Source organism: Mustela nigripes, chromosome 1, assembly GCF_022355385.1.
Source record: "Mustela nigripes isolate SB6536 chromosome 1, MUSNIG.SB6536, whole genome shotgun sequence".
NCBI lineage: Eukaryota > Metazoa > Chordata > Mammalia > Carnivora > Mustelidae > Mustela > Mustela nigripes.
The window spans coordinates 129,741,874-129,767,374 of NC_081557.1; the positions used below are offsets into that span (position 1 = coordinate 129,741,874).

General features: G+C 38.9%; 1 protein-coding gene across 8 annotated transcripts in view; it reads right to left on the bottom strand.

The window, feature by feature from the left end:
* Positions 1 to 25,501, bottom strand: part of SH3D19 (SH3 domain containing 19) — a 179,157-nt gene that overhangs the window by 53,321 nt on the left and 100,335 nt on the right. For all 8 annotated transcript variants that reach the window (XM_059373683.1, XM_059373675.1, XM_059373704.1 and 5 more), the window contains exon 3: positions 771 to 811. In XM_059373683.1, coding sequence (XP_059229666.1) covers positions 771 to 811 — 41 coding nt within the window. The remainder of the gene's footprint in view (positions 1 to 770; positions 812 to 25,501) is intronic.

Consider the following 25,501-nt stretch of genomic DNA (forward strand, 5'->3'; position numbering starts at 1 on the left):
TTCACTTTCTAAAAGAATGTTTTTATGTTTTTCTCTTTTTGTTCTGCACACTTGCCTATGGTATTGCTGTAGCTTGCTTGTCCCAGATTGCAATTCTCTGCTACTCCTGAACGAAATCTATTCTGCTGGTTTAAAAAAGAAAAAAAAAAAAATCCCCTCCTTATATTTAAAACAGGTAATCCATGTTCTGTTTAGTTTCCCTAAAACTATAGGGAACTTTGCAGACTCTTCTGTTAAAAACAATGTAAAAATTCTGCACCAAAACCAAGTTTTAACCAAGAGGTTTGCTAAAGCTTTAACTAAGAGGTAAGACTGAAAAGTATGAATGCACCATTTTGGAGAGAATTCTATTCTGGTACTTGTATGTGAAAATGAGCCGATCTCCACAGGCATTTATACAGTTAAATAAAAACACTACAGAAACAAATGAATCAAAAAGGACAGGGACCCATCAGATGTTTCTACCTATAGAAAATGGTAAATTTATTTTAGATCATAAAAATTGACCATAAAATCCGTATTTTTAAAAATAGTTTAGTTCTGTGAGTGGAAAATATTATTCTGAGGAATGGGCTCATCAATAAATGAAAGTTGAAAAGAAAAGTTGAAAAACTAATGCCTGAAATGGTTTATTATTCCTTAGGAGAAGAGGGAAGCTACTTTTGTTGGGTTCTTTATAAGATTCATCAAATACAATCACTTGCTGGAAGCCTAAACCATCATTTAAAATACCACAGAGGAAAATACAGAGCAGGAAAAAACAAACTTACATCTCTTGATTACCGCTCTAATGGATGACAAAGGTCCTTGGCTAGAAAAAGAAAGAAAGAAAACATTATTGTATTCATTAATCCTTTTGAAGAAGAATCTTTCATAATGCCAGGTCATTTCTGGGACTCAATATGGCGCCAAGCAGCAAGTTTGATGTATTAGTTACTGGCTTATCCTCCTTACAAAACATAAATTTAAAAAAAAAGTTTTTAAATTGCCTTGGATATAAAATGTTTTATGGGAAATGAGAAGGCTGGTGAAGTATATGTGCAGTACAAATAAAAATCTGCCTTAAAATTGCTTTCACAGCTACCTACACACTGCATCTTCCAGTGATGCTTTGGACAGCACTTGAAGCCAGGCAGCAATTACACGGTAATCAGAAGAGTTCTGACCCCCTATATGTCTCTGGTGTTTGACACGGGAATTCCTGTCTTTTCACAACAGATCAAAATAGACCATTTTTATAGTTAATTTGACCTAAGAACGCACAGCATTTCTTCCTAAGATTAGAACTTACAACATCACCACCTAAAAATGAAAGTCTTCTGGTTGCTTTGAGTTTTGTTCAATGGCTGGTTGGTCCTGGGTGTCCCTGACTGTGTGACCTTGGGTTAACAAGCACAAATCCTTCTGAGCCTCCATTCACTCACCGTCAAGTTGTTAGCTGCAAAGGTTTATAATCACTAGTTGGTAGGGCTTTTTTTTTTTTTTTTGAAAATTTTATTTATTTATTTGACAGAGAGAGACACAGCAAGAGAGGGAACACAAGCAGGAGGAGTGGGAGAGGGAGAAGCAGGCTTCCCGCTGAGCAGGGAGTCCGACAAGTGGCTCCATCCCAGGACCCTGGGATCATGACCCAAGCTGAAGGCAGCTAGCTACTAGCTATCTAACGGCTGAGCCACCCAGGCGCCCCAGGCTGTTTGTTTTAAATTTTATTCAAACAAGCTGGCCTAACTGCTTTTGGAATCATTTAGAAAAAATACACAAACCTAAAACATTAATGATATGATTTTTTTAGGGGAAAAAACTGCCTTGTTTATAAAATTCTTCACTTTTTCCCCTGAATGCTCTTAAAATTTATACTTATTTTTGATCTTATTAAACTCGTGCTTTTGGTAATCTGTATAAATCCTCTTGCTGTTTCTTAGGTAAATATGATAAAACTTGGAGAAGATGCAGTAACAGATCAGTTCATTTTATGGCAGACACTTTAAGAATATACTGTTCTGCCTGACCAAACAAAAACATTACAGGAGGTAATTACAAGGTCATGAAACTAGGACCGTAATATAAAAACATGTGTTTTCAGCAATACTGATTTTGTTATCTTAGATTTAAAGAAAAAAATCCACATATAATTAAGTTGTAGTATCAGGTGTACAACACACTGATACCACAATTCCATACATTACTCAGTGCCCATCACAGCAAGTGCACTTTTCACCCCTTCACCTACTTCAACCATCCTCTCACCCGCCTCCCTTCTGGCTGCCACAGGTTGTTCTCTGTATTTAAGAATCCTTTTTTTTTGTTGTTTTTCTCTTATTTGTTAAGTCTTAAATTCCACATATGAGTGAAATCACCCAGTATTTATCATTCTCTGACTGACTTATTTCACTTAGCATAATACTCTCTAGATCCATCCCTGTTGGTTGGATAAGCAATGCTCATTTTTATTTTAAGTTTATTTTTTTAGTAATCTCTACTACTCAACATGAGGTGCAAACTCACAACTCTGAGATCAAGAGTTGCATGCTCTTCTGACTGAGCCAGCAATGTTATTATTGTTTTCATTTTATTTATTTTAGAGAGAGAGGGAGAGATAGTATGTGTGGGAAGGGGTGAGAGAGGGAGAAAGAGAGTATCAAGCACACTCCACGCTGATTACAGAGCCTGATGCAGAGCTTGATCACAGGACCCTGAGATCATGACCCGAGCCAAAACCAAGAGTTTAATGCTTAACCAACTACACTACCCAGGTGCACCCCAGAAATGCTCATTTTTGAAAGATCTTGGGGCACCTGGGTGTCTCAGTCAGTTAAGTGTCTGCCTTCAGCTCAGGTAATGATCCCAGGGTCCTGGGATCCAGCTCTGCATCAGGCTCCCTGCTCAGCTATGAGCCTACTTCTCCCTCCCTCTCCCTCTGCTCTTCTTCCCTGCTCAAGCTCTGTCTTCTCTCAATTAAATAAATAAAATCTAAAGTTAAAAATATTTTTAAAAAAGAGTTCTTGAAGGTTTTCTGTAAACAACTACTTGAAAAAATTAGCATAAGGTCGCTCAGAAGAATAACAGTAATAAAACGCAAATAGGTTGGCTGAGGTTGAGGGGGGAACTTCTGAGTGCAAAACTGGAGAGACTCTGCATGTTAATATTGTATCTGCTGATTCAAGTTTAGTAATTAATAGACTCAAACTCAGTAATTAACAGGCAGGGCCAAAAAAGCCACAATTTCATGCATATGTCCAGGCAGAACATATGGAATGTTACTGAATGTAACTGAATATTACATCCTTGCTCATTACCACTGGTTGGTGGGATGTTATTATTTAAATAATAATATTGTAAGTATTACTATAATATTACCATGTTAACCAAAAAACCACTGTTACCTTTGTGAAGGAGGAAGGTAAAGTGACTGGGGTAGAATATAAGGGTGTCTGGGTCGAAATATTCCTCTCCCAATACCTCAGAATGTGACTTTTTTTGGAAACAGGGTCATTACAGACATAATTAGTTAAGATGATGTCATATTGGAATAGGGTGGTGCCCTAATCCAGTAAGACTGCTGTCCTTAGAAGAAAACCATGAGAGAGACACAGAGGAAAGGCACCAGGTGACAATGAGGCAGAGACTGGAGTGACAAGGCTGTAAGCTGAGTAATGCCCAAGACTGTCCACAAGCAAGCAAGAGCCAACGAAGGATTCCTCTACAGATTTCGGAGGGAGTGTGGCCCTGAGGACATCTTGCTTTCAAACTTGCAGCCTCCAGAGCTGTGAGGAATTACATTTCTGTTGTTCTTAGTCACCTAGTTTGTGGCACATTGATAGGGCGCCCTAGGAAACATATACGTGGGGTCTTCTGGGCGCCAAGTACATGTGGTTAATTCACTGAGCTGCGTACTTTGTAAATATATGTTACACTTCAATAGAAAGCTGGGTGGGGGCACAGAAGGGTGGTAGAACCTTGGCACAAAACAGAATTCTGTCTGAGGTCATCCCAGGTTCTACAATTCTCAAGATTTATAGCATCATGTTTAGGCTAGCTCTATAAACCAACCAGCCAACCAACCAACCAGCCAGCCAACCAACCAATCAGTATCATATATAAAACAGCGTTTTCCAAACTCTAAAGTTTAATGTTCTCCTTTCTTTTTTTTTTTTTAAGATTTTATTTATTTATTTGACAGACAGAGATCATAAGTAGGCAGAGAAGCAGGCAGAGAGAGAGGAGGAAGCAGGCTCCCTGCTGAGCAGAGAGCCCAATGTGGGACTCGATCCCAGGACCCTGAGATCATGACCTGAGCCGAAGGCAGCGGCTTAAACCACTGAACCACCCAGGCGCCCCTAATGTTCTCCTTTCTAAGTTAACAGGTTCTGTGGTAGAGAAAATTAAAAAGGAGGCAAATGAAGACCCCCCTTTCTCCATCTGTATACAAAGCAGAGGCTGTAGGTGAAGGTTCCACTCTGTATTTTTTTTTTTTAAGATTTTATTTATTTATTTGAGAGACAGAAACAGAGCATGAACAATGGGGAGGAGGCAGAGGGTAGAGGAAACAGCAGATTCCCCACTGAGCAGGAAGCCCAATGCGGGGCTTGATTCCAGGACCCTGAGATCATGACCTGAGCTGAAGGCAGATGCTTAACCAACTGAGGCAACCCAGGTGTCCCTCCATCCATAATCTTAAAAGAATCCCTCATGGAAGTTCTCCCTTAGCATGATCTCAGGTTCATGTCTTAGCTGGGAATGTCCAGGAAAGATGGGCACTGTGGGACATGCACATTTTTAGAAACTAAATATACTGTTGATAGGACTGACACACTAATATTTGATGAGATAAATAATGAGTGGAGGTGGGGAAGATAGAGGTATGCAAGAGGAGGTTTCTGAAAGTGCCAGGAAGGCAATGGAGAAGTCTGGAGTGTCTTATTTATGCATTCAACTATTCTACCATGGAGCACTTACTATGTACCTGGTGTCATACCCCAGACTGGGGAAACCCATATGAATATACAACCACCACCCTCAAGAAGAATGCAGTCATGTTGATAAGATCAATAAATAAGGGACGCCTGGGTGGCTCAGTTGGTTAAGCAGCTGCCTTCGGCTCAGGTCATGATCCCAGTGTCCTGGGATCGAGTCCCACATTGGGCTCCTTGCTCGGCAGGGAGCCTGCTTCTCCCTCTGCCTCTAGCCTGCCACTCTGTCTGCCTGTGCTTGCGCTCTGTATCTCTCTCTCTCTCTAACAAATAAATAAAAATCTTAAAAAAAAAATCAACAAATGATTAAAAAAATGTTATACCAAAAAAAAAATGTTATACAAGGAGTTGGAGAAAACAGCTGATGCTGGAATAGAGGAATAGAGCTAATACAAGTTCTCCTCCTTGGCATGACTGACATTAGTAAAGGACGAGAGGTTGTCCTATTTATTACAGGATGACTGGCAGCATCCCCGATCTACTGGATACCAAGAGTGTATTTCCTCCCACCCCCTGCCAGCTGTGACAACCCACAATGTCTCCAGACATTGCCAAATGTCCTCTGGGTAGGCAGGGGAGGGGAGAATCACCGGCACTAGAGAACCACTAAGTTAGTGGCAAAACAGAGCAATAGGGTTTATATGGATGCAAAAGCAGGTGACTTTGTCATTTCTGGTTGCCAGTTGATGGTGGCAGTAGTGGGATAAAATTGGGGGCTGGATATGAAAGAACAGGACAAAGGCAATGAGGAGAGAGGAAAAAAGTAAAAGAAATTTCTAGCACCAAGTTTTAGAAAAGTGGTACTCTGGTTATATCAGATGAAAAAATGAATCTTTTTCTGATGGACATTTTTTCATTCTATGAAAAATATCCCTAGGTCAGGTGTTTATAAATCAAGGATGGACTGCACTTAAAAAAAAAAACAACATGATAGTTATTTCAGGACTACAATAAGCAAAAGTTCTTGAGTTGCTCCATTTCAAAAAAACGAAAACCCCAAAATACCTTATATGTACTTTTATAAACAAAGCCTTAGGTCAGCCCTGATTTGCTTCTCAAAACAGAAAGCAATAATGCTATATCATGACAAATACTGTGTTTCACTCAATCTTTTATCATCCTATGTTACCTGCTAAAGTAAGGTAATATTATGTAATGGGAGAAGAAAGTATGAGTTAGTAAATAATAGTGTGCTACTGAAACAAATATAGAGCTATAATGCCATTTTAATAATACTTAAATTACTATCATCATCATAATATGTAGAGTCATATCTGATAAGCTGTAGGGAGTAGCAAAGAACAGTGTATTACTTGAAATTAATGAACACAAATTACCTGTTAGTTCTAAAACTCTGATGAACCTCCATAGTTTGAAGTTTGGGTATATAGCAAGGGAGTAATTTCTTCTTAAGACTTAGAGAATAGGGAGGTGGGGTTATGGACAAGGGGGAAGGTATGTACTATGGTGAGTGCTGTGAAGTGTGTAAACCTGGCAATTCACATACCTGTACCCCGGGGCTAATAATACATTATATGTTAATAAAAAATTAAAATAAATAAATAAAAGAATTAGAGAATAAAAGGGTGCCTGAGTGGCTCAGTGGCTAGGTGTCTGCCTTCGGCTCAGGTCATGATCCCAGGATCCTGGGATATAGCCCCACATCAGGCTCCCTGCTCTCTGCTCAGCGGGAAACCTGCTTCTCTTCCACTCCCCCTGCTTGTGTTCTCTCTCTCATGGACTCTCTCTCTCTGTCCAATAAATAAATAAAATAAAATAAAAAAATTAGAGAATAAAGATGAGTAAAGAAAAATAATTGAGATCCCACCAAAATGGCTTTTGCTAAAGTTAAAAACTGTAACAAAACTGCAAAATACTTCTATTAATACTCTGAAAGCTTTAGGGAAAGAGTTATAGGAGTTCTGATTTCACTTTTTTATCACCATTGACAGCTCAATTATAGTAATTAAGATCTATAATACAACATGAAGTTACACAGGAAGTTTTTCTACTTAATCTTTTTCAAAGTAAGCAAATCATATGTACAAACTTTATTTACACAGTTTCAGAATAAATAAAGCCAGTGCATATTTAAATGAGCTTTCATTAATATATCTACCCATTATAAATTTGTAAAATGAGTTTTGGGGGTTTTTTTTGGTGGAAAATTTATAAGGGAAGCCTCGGTGGCTCAGTTGGTTAAGTGTCTGCCTTTGGCACCAGGGAGGCTGCTGCATCCCTGCTTGTGCTCTCTTTCTCTGACAAATAGAATTTTTTTTTTAAAAGATGTATTTATTTATTTGAGAGAGAGAGAGAGACAGAAGGGGCGAGCAGAGGAAGAGGGAGACCAACAGACTGCCCACTGAGCAGGGAGCCCAATGTGGAGATCAATCCCAGGACCCTGAGATCATGACCTGAGCCAAATTCAAGAGTCAGATGCTTAACCAACTGAGCCATCCAGGCTACGCTGTAAATTAACAGTCCTATCAGTGAGCATAAAGAATATGGAGGAGGACAGGTAGAGAAAAAGCAAATAGGATGCATGATGTGTCTATTGGGGCATCATGACTGTAGTGGAAAGAATACAGAATTTGAAGCCAGCCAGATACCTGCTTTCATATTTCAATTTACTTACTTGGTAGAATTATTTTCTTTGTAATGAGGATACTACTGTCTATCTTATGACTTGTTATTAAGATTGAATGAAAAAAACTACGTAAAATATAGAGCACAGTGCTTGGCACATATTAGAACCTTAAAAAATGTTACTTATATTTCTTACCTTTTTTTCCAATACACAATTTTGTCTAGTCCATAATTATGAGGCTGAAATTTTGGGGGCTATCCTGAGGATACCAGTTGAGTTACCCTACAGTTACCGTAACACTACCTTATAAATTCGAATAACTGATCATTTGCATTTCAGTTGCAATTATTATTCACTACTTGCAACCCTTCTGAGGTTCACAATGCATACTTCTCATATATCTAATCTCCTACCAAGCCAAGAAAACAAAACAGACTGACAGGCTTTTGTGAGCACTGTATAATTCCTAAGAATACAGATCTCTATTCCTTTCCAGCACCCTTTCCATGATGTTTTTCACAAAATGGACACGGTGAAGAGTAGCTCTAAAGAGTTTCATATTCCTTTAGCTCTATTAAACCAAAAAAAATCCTGTAAGTGTTCAAAGATCCTGGAAGAAACTTTCAGCTCTACTATTAATAACTACACTACATTGTTCTTCCCAATTCTTTGTTTTCTGTTTTTTTCCCCAACACATAAATGTCTTGACTTCCTAATTAGACTGCCAACTTCTCAAGGAAAGAGACTGCCTTTTACTCATTTTATAGTGCAAGTCAGTGGAACAATTATCGTGTGCTCGCCGAACTCCTGTGAACTCAATACTACTCACAGAGAGAAATAAACATAATTTGAATAGTACAAGCAATCCCACCTACAATTTACTTCAAAAGCAAATCCCCCACAAATAATTTTGCTGCTGACTTTGTTCTGCCCGTCTTTATTCCCAGTTACATCTTGCTGTATGCTCACTTTGCTAAGGGTATGGGGCTCTAATATTTAACAAGAGGTATTTTTCATACAAAAAGTCACCTTGAGCATCTGGTACTCAAGAGGCAGAAAACTGACAAGGTTTGCCTTAGGACATGGTATCTGAGACTCCAACATGGCACCGGGTTTGGCAACAAACATTGTACTTCAAGTGTCAGTTAATGGAAATTTCAGGGGTCAGTCTGCCTAATCACACATTTACATTGTACTCTATCTTTAGAACCTGTCTCTTTATTATATTTAAACCGTGGTAATTCCCAACTAATAAGCAGCACAAAATCTTCACTGGTGTGCTAAATTTCAAACCATGTATAATATACAATAACACAGAGTGATATTAATCAGAAAAAACTTATCTGAGTGAGTTTTATGATGTAGAACAAATAAAACTAATTTGAGAGGAGATATAGGGCATAATATTTACTCAGCACCTAAGGAAGGTGGTATTTACTGTAACATGGGACAGCAGAATCTTTAACCTCATCAAATGTGAACACAAAAAAGGTTGAAAACTAAGGATATGAAGTGTGACTGTGTTCAATAAAATATACTGAATAAATTAAGGAATTAATAACCAAAATGTATTTTTTCTAGGGTTATATATTTCCTCCACAGCCTTCCTAAAGTGGTTTGTAGAAAGAGTTTAACAGAAAACCTAGGTAGACAAAAAGGGCTAAAATCTAATCCTTTCTTTTTTGGATATACAGCAACATAGTAGGATTAAATTTTATGATTAGAAGTTATTTGTTGGTAAAAGGCAAAAAAGGGATAGCATAGCTTTTTTTTTTTTTTTTTAAGATTTTATTTATTTGTAAGAGAACAAGAGAGAGAGAGCACGCGTACAAGTCAGGGGAGTGGGGAGGGTGGCAGGCTCCCCGCTGAGCAAGGAGCCCACTGCAGGACTCGATCCCAGAACCAGGGGATCATGACCTGAGCCAAAGGCAGATGCTTAACTGACTGAGCCACCCAAGCATCCCAGGATAGCATAGTTCTAAAGGGGTATCCACTGTGTGCCAGGAAAAAGTAGGGAGAATAAGAAAATACTAGACAAATATAAGGCAGTTGCAGTTTGAAACAAGCCAATGACATCCAGAGACTGGTTTTTCAAATTTTGTTTTATTAGCTGGTTGTTTCTGTATTTTTGACCAAAAGACAAACATTCACTTAACTGTTCAGAGTAAATATTAATTTTCAGGAAATTTAATGCTTATGCTATTCCAGGTATTATGCTAAGTACCAAAGAAACAAGATCAACTAGGACATAGACCCTGCCCATGAGATGCTCATAGTCTAGTCAGAAGCCTACAGACAACAGAAGGGCTTATGCTCTGCTTGTGTTTTGTTTTTTTTCTTAAAATTGGGGCATTCATATACTTTCTACCTTGTATTAGAAGTATTCTGGTATGTTAGTTCCTCACTAGACTATAAAGTCCTTCTCAGGTAATGCACATATTGGAATGATGTTAAACCTTAAATTAAAAAAATAATAATTATGACAAATTTTAAAAATTATAGTAATTTTTAAAGTCCTTTCGGCATGTTCAGAGTCTATGCCATATAGTATTTTAGATCGTACATAAGGAACAAGTCTTCTAAAAACAGCTGACTCATCCAATTATATCCTACTTAACAATGACTTTTAAAAGAATGTAAAGAGAAGTTCTAAAAAAAAAAGAATAGAAAACTCACACTTTTCTCTCAAACCCATCATTCTGGTTTCCAAAACTACATGTATCAGAGCTTCTACCTAAAAAGGCTGACACACCCCTTTGGAGACTTCCTTATGGACATTCAAGGAAAACCTGGTATAAAGTCCTAGGACTGACAAGAGACTGGCATGGGATCCTACTTGGCAAGAGAAATTAGAACATGGAAAAGTTTGGCAGAAATCCAAAGAGTTATTTGGTCATACTAGAGAAGGAAAATTTAAAAGAAGATGTTCCGTCCATCACAGTCCATATATGGAATCCTAACACCTATAGAATAAGAAACAAACATCAAGTCAAAAAGCCCTCTGTTCAAAGATGAAAGAATACTCGAGGAGAAAAGAAAGGAAAAGGTTTCTCGAAACCTACTAGTTTATCACCTACCTGGAAACACCTGCTTTATGCTGTTTGTTTTTTACTAAATATATACATATATAAATATTCCAATACAATGGTTAGCATCAAAACACATAATCTACTTTTGTCTTCCCTTGGTTCTATGATGCAAAACGACAGAAGATACTGGAAAGTCCTACCGATACTGTCTCCCACACTTGCTGCTGTGAACTCAGATGTAACCCTCTCGATGTGAGAGTTATGAAGAGCTCTCTCAATTCTTACATTTCTTTTTTTTTTTTTTTTAAAGATTTTATTTATTTATTTGATAGAGGGAGATCACAAGTAGGCAGAGAGGCAGGCAGAGAGAGAGGAGGAAGCAGGCTCCCTGCTGAGCAGCGAGCCCGATGCGGGACTCGATCCCAGGACCCTGAGATCATGACCTGAGCCGAAGGCAGTGGCTTAACCCACTAAGCCACCCAGGCACCTGGAACAAATCTAATACTTTAAAAATAACCTGAGATTAACTATTCTTTCAGGAACATTGAAAATCAAAGGAACATTTATATGGGTAAGAAAAGGACAATATCTGATTAATAAATTATTTTAATTTTAGGTCATATAAAGGATAGAGGAAAGGGTAGGAAGGACGGAAAGATGAAAAGTGGAATTAGACTCCTGGTAAGTCCATCGAAGTAAAAGTGGGGAGATTAATTATTTAGCGGAGATACAATTAATATAGACCAATACTTTTGGGTTTTGTTTTGACAACTTCCTGACCCATTTTGAATCATTCAGTACTGAAACCTACAAGACATAACTGCATAGCACAGGTGCCTGGTATTTCTTTGATGTGGCAACCAAAATCAGCACTAAAACTCAAAAGTTCCAGAAGCAGCTGATACTTGGAGCTGAGTCGGCAACAAAATATGTTAAAAACAAAGGGGTGTGTGCGTGTATATGAATATTTGGAAACATGTCTTAACCTTAGCATTCCCAATGAGACCAAATTTGTCTCCATTAAAACTCAGCATCTATGAGCAGGGTCCATGTCCCAGTATAATAAAAAATAAAACCTTACTATTAATAAAAATGTACAAAAAATCAAGAGGGTTTGGTAGAAGGCAGCAGAGAAATAAAAAAGGTGAGAAACATGATTTTCTGTTTCTCCATTCTTTATGGAATTAAAATAACACTGCCTCAAGAGATGATACCTTGCTGTTTCTCACTGCAAAAACAAATACATATTTTAAGCATCTGAAAATGATTAAAATATTAATTAAGTGATGCTTCCAACAAGTTAGAAAGAAATTAGGCCAGTTGGAAACCTTGACTCTAAAATCTAAAAACGGAGGCACCTGGGTGGCTCAGTGGGTTAAGCCGCTGCCTTCAGCTCAGGTCATGATCTCAGGGTCCTGGGATCGAGTCCTGCCACCAGGCTCTCTGCTCAGCAGGGAGCCTGCTTCCTCCCCTCTCTCTGCCTCCCTCTCTGCCTACTTGTGATCTCTGTCTGTCAAATAAATAAATAAAATCTTAGAAACAAAAAACAACAAGGCAGATAGTTTTAAAAATATGGGATTAAATGTTATTAACAAAAATAATAAATTATTGAGGTTATAGGATGCTACAAGATTTTTCTACACTAGTAATTTTTTAAAGTATCTTCTAAGGAGAGTGTGTAGGTCACCCATTTCTCACCTTTGTAATCTCTTGATCAAAAGTATTATGTTCGCTAAGCTCTTCCTTTTGCCTTTTATAAAATGCATCACATTTCTATCTTTTCACAAATCTAAGTAATAGCTAAAGCAGCGTGGACTTGAATCAATGGTGGAGAAAACAACAATGAAGCAATGAACATATACACAACAGCAAAATCTAATCTATGTAATTTCATGTATTAAGAGCCTTAAAGAAGGTCTTTATTTTACTAATAAAAGCAAATTCTTTTTCAACGTTTTTATTCAAATGCCAGTTAACCTACAGTATAATATTAGTTTCAGGTATACAATACTGTGATTCACACTTTCATGTATCACCTAGTGCTCATCACAAGTGCCCTCCTTAACCTCCATCATCTGTTTCACCCATCCTCCACTCACATCCCCTCTGGTAACTATCAATGCGTTCTCTGTAGTTATGAGTCTGTTCTTCTTCTTCTTCTTTTTTTAAAAATTTATTTGACAGAGAGAGAGACATCACAAATAGGCAGAGAGGCAGGCAGAAGGGGAGGGGGAGGCAGGCTCCCCACTGTGCAGAGAGTCTGATGCGGGGCTTGATCCCAGGACCCCAAGATCATGACCCAAGCCAAAGGCAGAGGTTTAACCCACTGAGCCACCCAGGTGCCCCAAGAGTCTGTTCTTGATTTGCTTCTCTGTTTTTTTCCTTCCTAGTTTGTTTTCTTTCTTAAATTATACCTATGAATGAAATCATATGGTATTTGTCTTTCTCTGACTGACTTACTGAACTTAGCATAATACTCTTTAGCTCCATCTATTTCATTGCAAATGGCAAGGTTTCATTTTTTATGGTTGAGTGATATTCCACTGCATGTATACACCACATCTTTTTCCTGTCTCAGATTTAGGGTTAGTATTAGGGCTAGAGCCAAGATTACGATTAGGATTAGCGTTAGGGTTCAGGTCAGTGTTCGGAGTTAGGGGTTAGCAGTTAGGGTTCTAGTTTGCACCTGGCATCCTGCTTTGCTGGCAGCAAAGAACACACATGACAGAGATCTACTGAGCTGAGGCAAAAAGGGGTTTGGGGGCTCTAGATAGTCTTCCTTAAAAAGAAACAATTTTTTGAAAATTCATTTAACTGAGTCCTTCAAAAACAGGCAGTTATTTTTTTTTTTAAGAATTTATTTGATAGAGAGAGATCACAAGCAGGCAGAGAGGCAGGCAGAGAGAGAGAGAGAGAGAGGAGGAAGCAGGCTCCCCGCGGAGCAGAGAGGCCAAGGCAGGACTTGATCCCAGGACCCTGAAATCATGACCTGAGCCAAAGGCAGAGGCTCAAACCTCTGAGCCACCCAGGCGCCCAAAAAACAGGCAGTTCTTAAAGACTTTCTGTTAAAGCCAAAGGCTTTGACCAAGAATGTAAGACAGAATACAGAAACAGCTGAGTTCATTCTAACACATGGATTTGTTTTCTGAGAATCAGAACACAAACTTCAACACTGAGTAGGTATGAAACCTTTTACTTCAAATGTTCAATAACTCTCCATTATATCAGCAAATATCTATTTTTTGCAAAGCCACTGGAAAACTTTAGCAATGGAGAGCAAGAATATATATGGTACCTAAAGGACTTTAAAGTTTTTCAGAATCATGACTATCAACAGTTCTATGAGATTACCCAAAGTGGTAAAGCAACAGACAGGTATAGGCTGGGGAGCAGAAAAGCTGATTATAGGATACATATTATGTATTTGAGGATACCTTCTTTTAAGGGTAGGTCTTCACTAAGACTGTAGGCACTGAATCCATCTGTCCTCAAACAGGTAGTTCTGTATTTATAGGATTCAAAAAAGACTCAGAGAGAGTACAATGTGCCTCCTGTAAGCATCAGAAGGACGCAGAAAGAAGGGAAGCAAGAAAGTAACAGAAGAGGATGTAGGACAAAACTAAGTCTGGGGTCCAGCTGAACAAGGACAGAGCACCACACGGGAGGATGAGGAAAAGAAGGTTTCCAAACACTCTTCCCATAAGGACTCTGCCTGAGGAATGATGAAGCCCATACTGGCACCACACTTAGAAATAAACAACCTGCTATGCAGGAGATTTACGCTGCCCCTGTCCCCCACTCATTCTCTCCTCCTGCACTCACACTGGAGAGGAGAGACATTTTATTCAACTACTCTGACCAAGTTCCCCTTAAGGCTGACATGGCTTTGCAGTCTGTGGCAGAGACACAGAGCATGACCAAAAGGTATTAGAATTGACTTCAGTAAGGTAGATAAGCAGATCCCCAAACCAAATACTTAGTATGAGCTCATTGTTTTTATTATTTTTATTTTTTTAGATTTTTTGAGAGAGAGAGAGCATGAACTGAGGAGAGGGGCTGGAGAAGGAGAGGTGTTGAAGAAGGAGAGGCAGACTCCCTACTGAGCAGGGACCCAATGCGGGCCTTTATCCCAGAACCCTGAGATTATAAACCGAGCCGAAGGCAGTTACTTAACCAGCTGAGCCACCCAGGTGTCCCTGAGCTCATCATTTAAAAAAAACAAAAAACAAAACACATAATTAAAAAATGCCTTATTTTAAAAATCTTACTTAAAAAAACTTTTATGTGTATATACAAACACACATATACATAAACATATACATACACACATACAAATACATATTATATGTATTTTTTTAAGATTTTATTTTTTTATTTGAAAGAGAGAGAGAGCATGAGAAGGGGGAGGGTCAGAGGGAGAAGCAGACTCCCCGCTGAGCGGGGAGCCTAATGCAGGACTCGATCCCAGGACTCTAGAATCATGACCTGAGCCAAAAGTAGTCACTTAACCAACTGAGCCCCCCAGGTGCCCTATATACGTACTTCTGTATTTTTTTACTTATATAAGAAAAATGAGAAACATATCCACCCAGTGGTGGGCCAGAGCCACCTCAAACTAGCTTATGAGAACAGAAAAATGTTCAGACATGTTGCAGGCCAGTTGTTAGACATAGCCATTATTAAAAATTGTATCAACTTAGGTCCAAGTCCCTACTCCAGTGCATCGAATATACTTGGGCCCAAGCTTAAGCATGTCACCTTGGGGTCCAAGTCCCTACTCCACTGTGTCGGGTATACTTGGGCCCAAGCTTAAGCTTGTCAAATAAATCCCCGTGTGATTGCATCGGTGCTTGGCTCCTTGGTGGTTTCTCAGACGTGAAAACTCAGGCACAACATTTGGAGGTCCCACCGAGATCTGGGAGACTCTTAGGACCCCAACCTGGAAGGTCTTGCGCTAGCTGTTCGAGTGGGAGGAGTGAGGAACTAAAGAGAATGTAGACAGTTGACATACTGAGGCCGTCTATGAGAAAAAGCCCTGTGCTTCATGTTCCAGTTTTCAATTCCAGGGGGAAGAGAGAGAGCACAAGCAGGAGGCGTGGCAAGCAAAGGGAGAGGGAAACCGACTAAAACACTCTTTGTTCCATTCTGAGTAAAGTTTATTAACTAGTCAAAGAAATAAAATAAAATAATAAAAAATAAAAAATAAAAAAATTATATCAACTTACAGAAATTATATGACCTTACAATGAACAAATCACATAAAGACAAAGGTAGAAGTACTCAAAACTTATTTCCCACTTATTTTACCATTATCTATGCTCCTGAGATTATGTGTGCCTATGACGTCTATTTGGTGGAAATACTTCTACAACAATGTGCTACTGAGCAACCCTTTCCAATTTACCACCAGGGCTGTCATGTTCTTAGCGTGTAACTGGCTATGGGTGGTGTGTGTACAAACAAAACCTGGCCAACCAGGGCTTAATTTATCATTTTACTGATTGCTTCGATTTAAGAAAGTGATGGGGGAAAATGTTAATAATGCAGATTCGACATAAAAGCATGTTGTGCTTGTAGAGGTTACATTATGAACATCACAAAACACTGAGGAAACATTCTCCCAATATTTGAACACTATGATCCGAATCCACAAAGAAGCCTCTTGGGTCATCAGCCAAACGGGTGGAAGTCCCGACATATGCTTTGGTTGTTTCACTTTCATCCTACTCATTAATATAAACAAGAATATCAACTAATATTCACAACGGAGTTAAACTCAAAGAGCTGGTTGTTAGGTATTGATTTATCAGCACATGACTACAAATGCCCAAAATGTTAACTACTATAATTGTTTCTAAAAGGTACAGAATTATGATTTTCTGTCTGCCTATAATGAACATTATTGTTTTTATAAGTTATCTTTAAAAGAGATTTGCTGTAGAAAAAAAAAAAAACCCAAAACCCAAAAAACCAAAAAACAAAACAAAGAGTGATAGACCTGGCTGGCTTGGTCAGTAGAGCACACAATTTCAATCTCGGGGTTGTGGGTTTGAGCCCCACACTGGGCGTAGATATTACTTAAGAAGATTAAATTTAAAAGGTTCATGTCAAATTTACGACTCTTGAATAATTAAAGTTGCATGCAAACCATCATATAATCAATCACCTTCTGGAAATCACAGGCAGAGATCAAATCAAGATGCTATGCACAAACAGTAGCACGCCTACAACTTCAAAAAAATTTACAAGAAGAAAGCCATGTATTTCACAAATCTCTACTGCTACAGCATAAAATAAAAAGCCAAGGAGCTAATAATCAAATTAAGTGGATAAAAAATCACTGAAGTAACTATTATTCTCTTAGCATATTCTTTGCTCCAGGGTATTCTTTGTTCTCCTCAGTGTCAGGCAACTAGAGTAAAAATGACGAGCCCCGGTCCAGTTAAGTGGAGAAGACAGGAAAGTAAACAGCCAATTTGTCTTTAAGTGACTAATATTTAATACAGATTAGGAAATGTGTAAATGCCCAAGGATATCTGGAATCTTTAAAATATATATCACACATACTGAACTAATCGTGAATGTCAATTCAAATAGGTACAATTGACAGAGAGAGTAAAATATAACCAAGTTTTAAAAAATAATAAAATAGATTCTCCTTGGCAAGACTGTGCAGCTATGAACAGTAACACTTATCTCCTTGCAGCACTCAAAGCCGGAGTCACTCCTCCAACTCCCACAGCTCGTCCAGCGTGTTGGAATTTTCCGAACTGGCTTGGCATGATGGCCCAGTCTTAGATCACACTTTTAGTTGCACTCAAGATCATCCTGCTCACACCTATAACCAATGGCTGTCACCTGAAGAATGTCTGTATGATATGCAAGTTGTTTCTGGGCAAAGCAAGGCCCTTTCTGTTAGATTCCCAACAACTGAATTGAATGGGTCTATGGACAGATGGACAGGCAGGTAAGCAGGTGGACAAACGGTCAGCTAAATAGATGGATAAATTTTTTTCTTAACATTTCTTTTGAAAAAGAAGATACATTATTTAGTAATTTGTAGTACCTGCAAGTCCCACCTATCTAGGGAGCAAAGACCTTCCTATTTTATTGATGGGAGTGACAGAAGGAGGAAAGCCTTTCCAAACATGGGAAGCTGCTGTCATGAAGTTACACACTTTGCTTCCAGATAGACACTCTGTTAAAACTGGGGCCACAACTCTACTAGGAGACATATACAGCTGTTCTGGGCTGAGGTAAACCCAGTCAGGTGATATTTGGGATTCTCTGTGGAATCTGGAGAAGAGAAGGTGGAGACAAAAGAGGAAAGAGAAATGTAGCTGTGGGTGGTAGGCTGAGCATCTAAGACATGCTTTCAAACTCTACTCCAGATATTACCTCATTCCCACAAGCCACCAAGGGTCTGAGAAAGACTTGGTGCAATTCCCCTGAAAGGACAGTCAACAACAGCAGCAACCGTTCCCCCACCATTGTCACCAGCGATGTAGAACAATCCTGGGAAGTGGGGTAGGGTAGCAGAGCTACCAGATGATTTCGGCAGCCTGAGAAGACAACAGTGTGTCATGATAACCAACACACAAATAAAAATCAGGAAGGTTTTCTCTAGCTCACTTATTTATTTTTGCAAGTAGCTTCAAAATGGAATACATTTCTTGAGCTCCTCAGATTTCTAGGTGTTTCTAGTCCTTCTCTTAAATCAAGGAACATTAACTTATCATCTGTTCTGTATCAACCTGAAGGCACAAAGATGAGCATAATTCTTCTGGTGCGGGGGGCCAGACCTATACATATAAACTATAATACGAGATGATCTGTGCTCCAGCTAGAATTATGCCAAAGTAATTAGGAAGGGATCTTCAGTTTGTCCATTTTAATCCTTGTGATCTCAAAATGTTTCAAATAGTAACTTTGGTCCTGATTTATTGTAAGTTTAACATAAAGACTGTACTTGTATTTCCTTTTAAGGCTAACATTTCAGAAGTGTTCGTTCTAAAACTAGGATTTTTTTATAGGAACAACGACCTTTCCCTCATTGAAGTAATTCAGCCTCAATCACTTCATCTTATACCACCTGGTGAAGCAGAAGGAAAGCTGCTCACTTTGCTAATATTGAATCGCTGCAACTTATTTTGCCACAGTAATTTTGTATGTTATGTTTTGTGGGGAAAGATCTCTTTTAAAATTGTAAAATTTTGTAATAGCTTTAGATTTGTGGAAATGTTGAGTTTTCTTATACCCCACACCTACTTTCCCCTACTGTTTACATCTTATACTAGTATGTGACATCTGTCACAATTATGTATGTGTTTTTGAACACTCTGATCATGTAAACTCTACTTTTCCATGTTTTAGTTGTAAGAGATTACAGAAGGTTCTAGAAAAGATCTCCTACAGGAATTGGTGTAACACTGAACTATAAACACTGAGTGACAGCATTGTTCACCAGAACAACAAAAACACTGTCAAAACCCAAACATTTCTTCTCAAGGTTAAGTTAGGTCCAAACTGAGATAAGGTCAAGCCTATTCATGGGGCATGCCACTTTGACTAGCTCCATATTAAGACAAGATATTTGGGATGGTATTTTATGAACAAGAGAATTTACCAGCAAACGGAAAAAAAATTCATGAGATATGAAGACTGCTACCCTTAACAGAGTTTAAAGTAAATTAGGATGAGGTGAAATTTTTGTAGATTTATTTTTAGGGTTCCATTTCCCTGGATTTAGTATAAACTACCTCAGTGCCTTGTAGAGTGTTTACCACATACAACTATTTGTTGAGTATTAGTGAATCCCACTTTCAAATATGTCATCGTACAGAAACCCCCAATACATCTGTTTGATGTCAAATTTGCATTCCTCAATGTTTCATGGAGATGTTATTTTTTTAGTCATGATTCTTCCAACATCAGGCCTAACACAAATATAATTTGTGATTTTCCCTCAGGATTAAGCAGAACAAATCTGTGGGAGATCTGAAGGCTTTGTTGAGAATCAACAATCACTGTTTAAGAGTAAGAAAGAAGTATTTTATTTAAATACTGAGATCAAGTCTCTTCTGTATGCAAGTAAAAGGCCAGGGAGAAGTAAGAGGTGACCTACCCTTGTACAGAAAGCACCTGTTTCATTAAGACTACAAGTAAATTCACAAAGAATGAAGGACTTAGGCCAAGGGTCCCTTTGATGGTGGTCAGATACAGCGAGTGGACTGTGTGAAGAGTTCAGAGGAGTGAGATCTGGTCTCAGCCCTGTCACTACTCACTTGTGAGCACAGTCGTATCTCTTGGTACAAATTTCCTCATCTCTAATATGACATTACTGGATTGGATCTCTTTTACCCACTATACTAAAATTTTTTAATATCAAACTTAAAAAAATACCAAGATCCCAATTTCAGTTCTACTTAATAAGAATCAATCACTTAATCTAACTTGGAGGGAAGGGAGTTAGATGTGGTAACTGATGCATTCTGGGAATAACGACCATGAAACCTGACTGAGTGTTGCTCTAATTTTTCACGTCTTTCAACTCTCTTGATCAACACACCCACTCCTAGTGGTAGGTCCTATTTATATCCCAGATTTACCAATTGGAAAAAAGGTGTTTATAATTTAAATGACCAAGGTCTCACAGCTTGTGACCAAGACTTGATTTAAACTTGGACAGTCTGGCTCTAGAGTTGGAGGTCTTAGCTACCATGCCTCACTACCTCACAAAAAGGTCACCTACAACCAAATGCTGATGGGGAAAACACACATACACAAAACACTTATGCAAGTGAGAACCGTGGATTAGTTACCAAGAAACCTTGAGAACTTGCTCTCTTTCACCACACAGCCCAAGGCTGGAAGATTTAAATCAGAAGTGGTAGTGGAGGAAGGGAGAAGGTGTCTTGAAAAGTATTAGAAAATGATTTAAGACCTCCATCACTTTTGGGATTTATTTATGATATGTAGTATGTCAAGAAGTATATGCAGGGGCGCCTGGGTGGCTCAGTGGTTTGGGCTGCTGCCTTCGGCTCGGGTCATGATCTCAGGGTCCTGGGATCGAGCCCCGCATTGGGCTCTATGCTCTGCAGGAAGCCTGCTTCCCTCTCTCTCTCTCTCTCTCTCTCTGCCTGCCTCTCTGCCTACTTGTGATCTCTGTCTGTCAAATAAATAAATAAAATCTTTAAATTAAAAAAAAATAAAAAGAAGTATATGCAAACAAATGTCTGGAAATTCATGGATCTAGATGTATTTTGTGTTGCTTGAGGAGGTCCCATATTAGGGAGTTTTTTCCTTTGGCTGGTGGACGAAGACAAGAACGATAGAGACCTCTGTTACTCACTGAGGCACAGATCTGGTTTGTCAGTTTTCATAAGACAAGCAATGTATTTCCCTTTTCATGCACCATACTACATGGGATTTGGTGTGTACATAAATACCTTACAAAGTACTACTCTGCTCTGTTTTTTAAATATATTCACGGTGCCCTCACCTATGTGGAAATAAATCCTAAAATCAAGGCTATTTTCTGGGAAAGTCCTCAAGCCAATGTGTGCTAACTATGTAATTTTCATTTCTAAGTTTCAACATTGTTCTTGTTGTATCTTCTAATGGTATTAGATTATCTTGTGAGCTTAAAAGCAACTGAACTGCCTTTAAATTCAAATTAAATAAAAGAGGTTTAAACTATGAGGACGTAAGGTATCTTAGGAATCCCCACAAACAGCGTCCACACCGTCGCTGCTTTACTCCTCGCATCTGTTACAGTGGGACTCTCACTGCTTGTTCACCAACATACACGGCAGTATTCATCAGGACGTACATCCCGCCGAGCCAAAATCTAAGTAATTTTCTAAGTCCAGAAATCCTGGCTCTCAGCTCTGTCTTTGGTCTAAAATTTTAAGAGAAACAAGTTGATGATCACAGCATATAGGACAGAAGTCCATCAGCTATGGCCAAAGAGGGCAGGGCCATGTGGAAACGCGCTCACAGGGAGACAGTTCTCAGAGGCGCCAGCGCAGGCTGGCTGCATAGCAAACACACTACAGTAAGTTACTCCCCCTCACCACTGCGCCTCGTGGTGTCAAGGGCAGATGCTGTCCGGGTCAGGGGAAAACCCCACAGAGGCTAGGTTATGTTCCCGGGTAGACTCCTGCGTGACCAGACACTAGGGCTCTGGCATGAAAAACTCTCTAGGGTCACAAATAATGTAACTGCACAGTTACTTAGGACAAAACAGATAAACTTACCAAACAGATCTCTCAGAACTGCTGGATGAAAGACCCTTGAAGAGTGCTGATCTTGAAAAGCAGAAAGAACAATGAAACACCTATCCAGGTGAGTTTCATCTGCTTAACCGAGATCCAAAGCAACTGTGATGGCCAATGTTATGTGTCAGATAGGCTAGGCTACAGTCTCTGGTTATTCAAACATTAATTTACGTGCTGCGGTGTAGGTCCTGTGTGGATGTGGTTAAAGTTAATAATCCGTTGACTTTAAGTATGAGCAATTATCCTAGAGAATCTGAGTGGGCCTGATTCAGCTGAGAGGCCTTAAGAGCAAAACGGAGCCTTCTCTGAAGAAAACCTGCTTGTGGAGAGCAGCTTCAGTCTATGCACTAAGGTCCAGCATGTGCTTGGAGGAGATCTACTCTGTGGGTGTCTGACTTGCCTGGCCAGCCTTCATAATCACACAAGCCGATTATCTGCAATTAAGCTCTTGATACATACACAGCTCCTATGGGTTCTGTCTTTTTGACTAAACCTTAACTGTTACAGCAACTAAATAATCATTGTAATAACCCTAGGGAACAGGTATTATTAGACCCGTTAGACCCATGAATAGATGAGGAAACCAGTACAGAAAAATAAGAACCTGCCCAAGGGAACCCAGCTCCTGGGTGGGAAAGCTGGATTCTAACTCAGGCAGAACCTATGTCTGAACCCAAACACGTTACCTTCTATTCCACAGTCTTTCTGAATGATTCTACGAGTATGAACAGAACCTAAATAACTAAAAAGGTTTATTTAGAAGTTCATTTTGGAGTACCCTAAAAGGTTCCCCAAACTTGAACACAGATATTCCCGATTTCAAATACAGGCTCAAGGGATATGAACATTGATGTCTACACCTCAAATCCAGGTACTCTCAGCCCCGAATGCCCTCGGATGGGCTTCTGAGAGGCTCTGGGTAAGGGGATCTCCAGAGGCTGTGGATTAGTACAAGACTCCTTTGGAAAGTATTATTTGGGGCCTAAAATAAAGCTTACAGAAATGAATATGCTTAACAAACCTAAGTATCCTAACAGAAAAATGAGTTCAATTGAAAGAAGCAAAATTCTTAGTGTTTATTTTCTTCTGACCCATTTATGACAATGCAGGGCCAGGGATGATCTTCAGCCCTGGTGAGAACTAAACCCTTTTCTGAGCAATTCGGTAGTACTATGAAAAATCTTAAAATGTTTTTTTTCCACTAATTTTAATCTATTAATTCCACTGCTAGGAATTTATCACAAGGGGTTAATCCGTGATGGTCCGTAAGAATGCAGGTTTAAGAATCTTAATCACATTGGGGTGCCTGGGTGGCTCAGTGGGTTAAGCCTCTGCCTTTGGTTAAGGTCATGATCTCAGGGTCCTGGGATTGAGCCCCACATGGGACTCTCTGCTCAGCACCCCCCACCCCACCGCCTCTCTACTTGTGATCCCTGTCAAATAAATAAACTCTTTAAAAGAAAAAAAAAAAAAGAATCTTAATCATAGTACTGTTGATAATAGTAAGAAATTAGAAAGAACCAAAATGTCTAACAATAGGAAATACGTACCTGATGGAATACCATTAAAAATCATATCCTAGGAAAATTTTGTAAACTATTTTTTTGTGATAAACAGTACGTAACAGTATTATTACATACATATATATGTATGTATTTTAAAATTATATATTATATAAAATCACATGCGCACAGAAAAAAAAGACAACCACCAATTTACCAAGTTAGCATTCAGTGGTTGGACTACGAGTAATTTTAATTCTTTTCTTTTTAAAAGTAAACTTTTGGGGGGGTGGGGGGACTGGATGGCTCAGTTGTTAAGCATCTGCCTTCAGCTCAGGTATGATCCCAGGATCTTGGGATCAAGCCCCAAATCAGGCTCCCTGCTCAGTGCAAAGCCTGCTTCTCTCTCTCCCATTCCCCCTGCTTGTGTTCCCTCTCTCACTCTCTGTCAAATAAATAAATGAAATCTTTAAAAAATAAAATAAAATAAACTTTCTAAAATAAAAATTTATTATCTTGTAGTACAAGTTTTTTTTTTTTTAAGATTTTAAAAATTTATTTGACAGAGATCACAAGCAGGCAGAGAGTCAGGCAGAGAGAGAGAGAGGGGGGGGGGGGGGGGGAAGCAGGCTCCCTGCTGAGCAGACAGCCTGATGTGGAGCTTGATCCCAGGACCCTGAGATCACGACCTGAGCTGAAGACAGAGACTTAACCCACTGAGCTACCCAGGCATCCCTGTAGTACAAGTTTTAATCATAATTTCTAAGTTTAGTGAAATGGGAACATTTCATGATATAATGTTAAATAAAAATAATTTTATGAAGCAGTGTATTCATGAGCCTCTATGTTAAAATTAGTGTCTATTTGAAAAGATAGAAACCAGAAAAAAAATGAAAATGTAAGTGATTATGAGGAGGGATTATAGATTTTTTCCTTTTATATACTTATTTTTTCCCCAGATTTTCTATCATGAACATAATCTGCTTTATAATCAGAACAAATGAATGCAATTTCATTGGGGAAAAAAAAACAATGGTGTTAAATATTGGAATTCACCATATGGAAAAATTCTGAACAGTATAGTCCTGCTAATAAGAATTTTTTCTATTTGGAACTTCTTTTTAGAATCTGTAACCAGAGAGAAACTACTGGGGAACAAAGAGGGCTAAACTTGAAGTCCTGCTTGTCATCCCTGGATAAGGCAGTGGGCCAGGGAAAAGACTATCTACAGGAAACCAGTTTACAATGGAAGTCATGTTTGTATTTTAGATATAATCTAATCCTTCAGACAATCAGATAACCAACATTTTCCCTTTATTCTTGTAATTTCTTAACTTCCGGAGGGTACTGATTCTCAACCCTCCTTTCCGAAAGGAGAGACGGACACGTGAGTTGTTCTTGGGCACACCTGTCTCCTTTCTACTACACTTAGCTCAAAGTGTTGCACAAGGGTGGGCAAGTCCACTGTGCATCTTTGCAGAGGTCCTCTACAGCTCAAACGAGAACCAAAGTGACAAAAACTTGATTTCTACCTGATTTATTATCTAGAGGAAGACGTAGTCAAAAGGGAAGCCCCCAAGCCCCCAACCTTGAAATTATATTTTTTGGACAAGGCCTGATTTCTGGTTTGAGAAGGGTTTGGTGTGTAAGAACAGAATGAATTTGGATCAATAGCCGTTAACTATTAATGAGATAGGAGGTGACTGGGATACTGAGTGACTGTGTAGCAATACTGTGTGCACAAAGATTCTACCAGGAATTAGGTAGTACGTGTCTGTGGTTTATAGTCCTCATCAATGCTCTTGAAGAATGTGATATATACTGTGCCACTAAGGGAAGAGATTTCAATTAAAAACTGAAGTCCAGCTGTATGAGGATATTTATTAGCTGGGGTAGAACCATAACCTAGGAACATACTGAATCTACAAAGATGTATACAAAGTTCATTCTACTAAAGGCCATTTATCATAGATGCTGTGGAACTATGTAAATAACTGCTTCTAAATTACACTGCAGAAAAATAAAGGATGCATATAAAATGTAACTAACCCAAGGGGAAGAGAGAAATGAATTAGAATGAAAAAGTGGAAGGTCTAGGCATTTCATTCCCTCCTTGGAGTGCTGAGAAATGGGT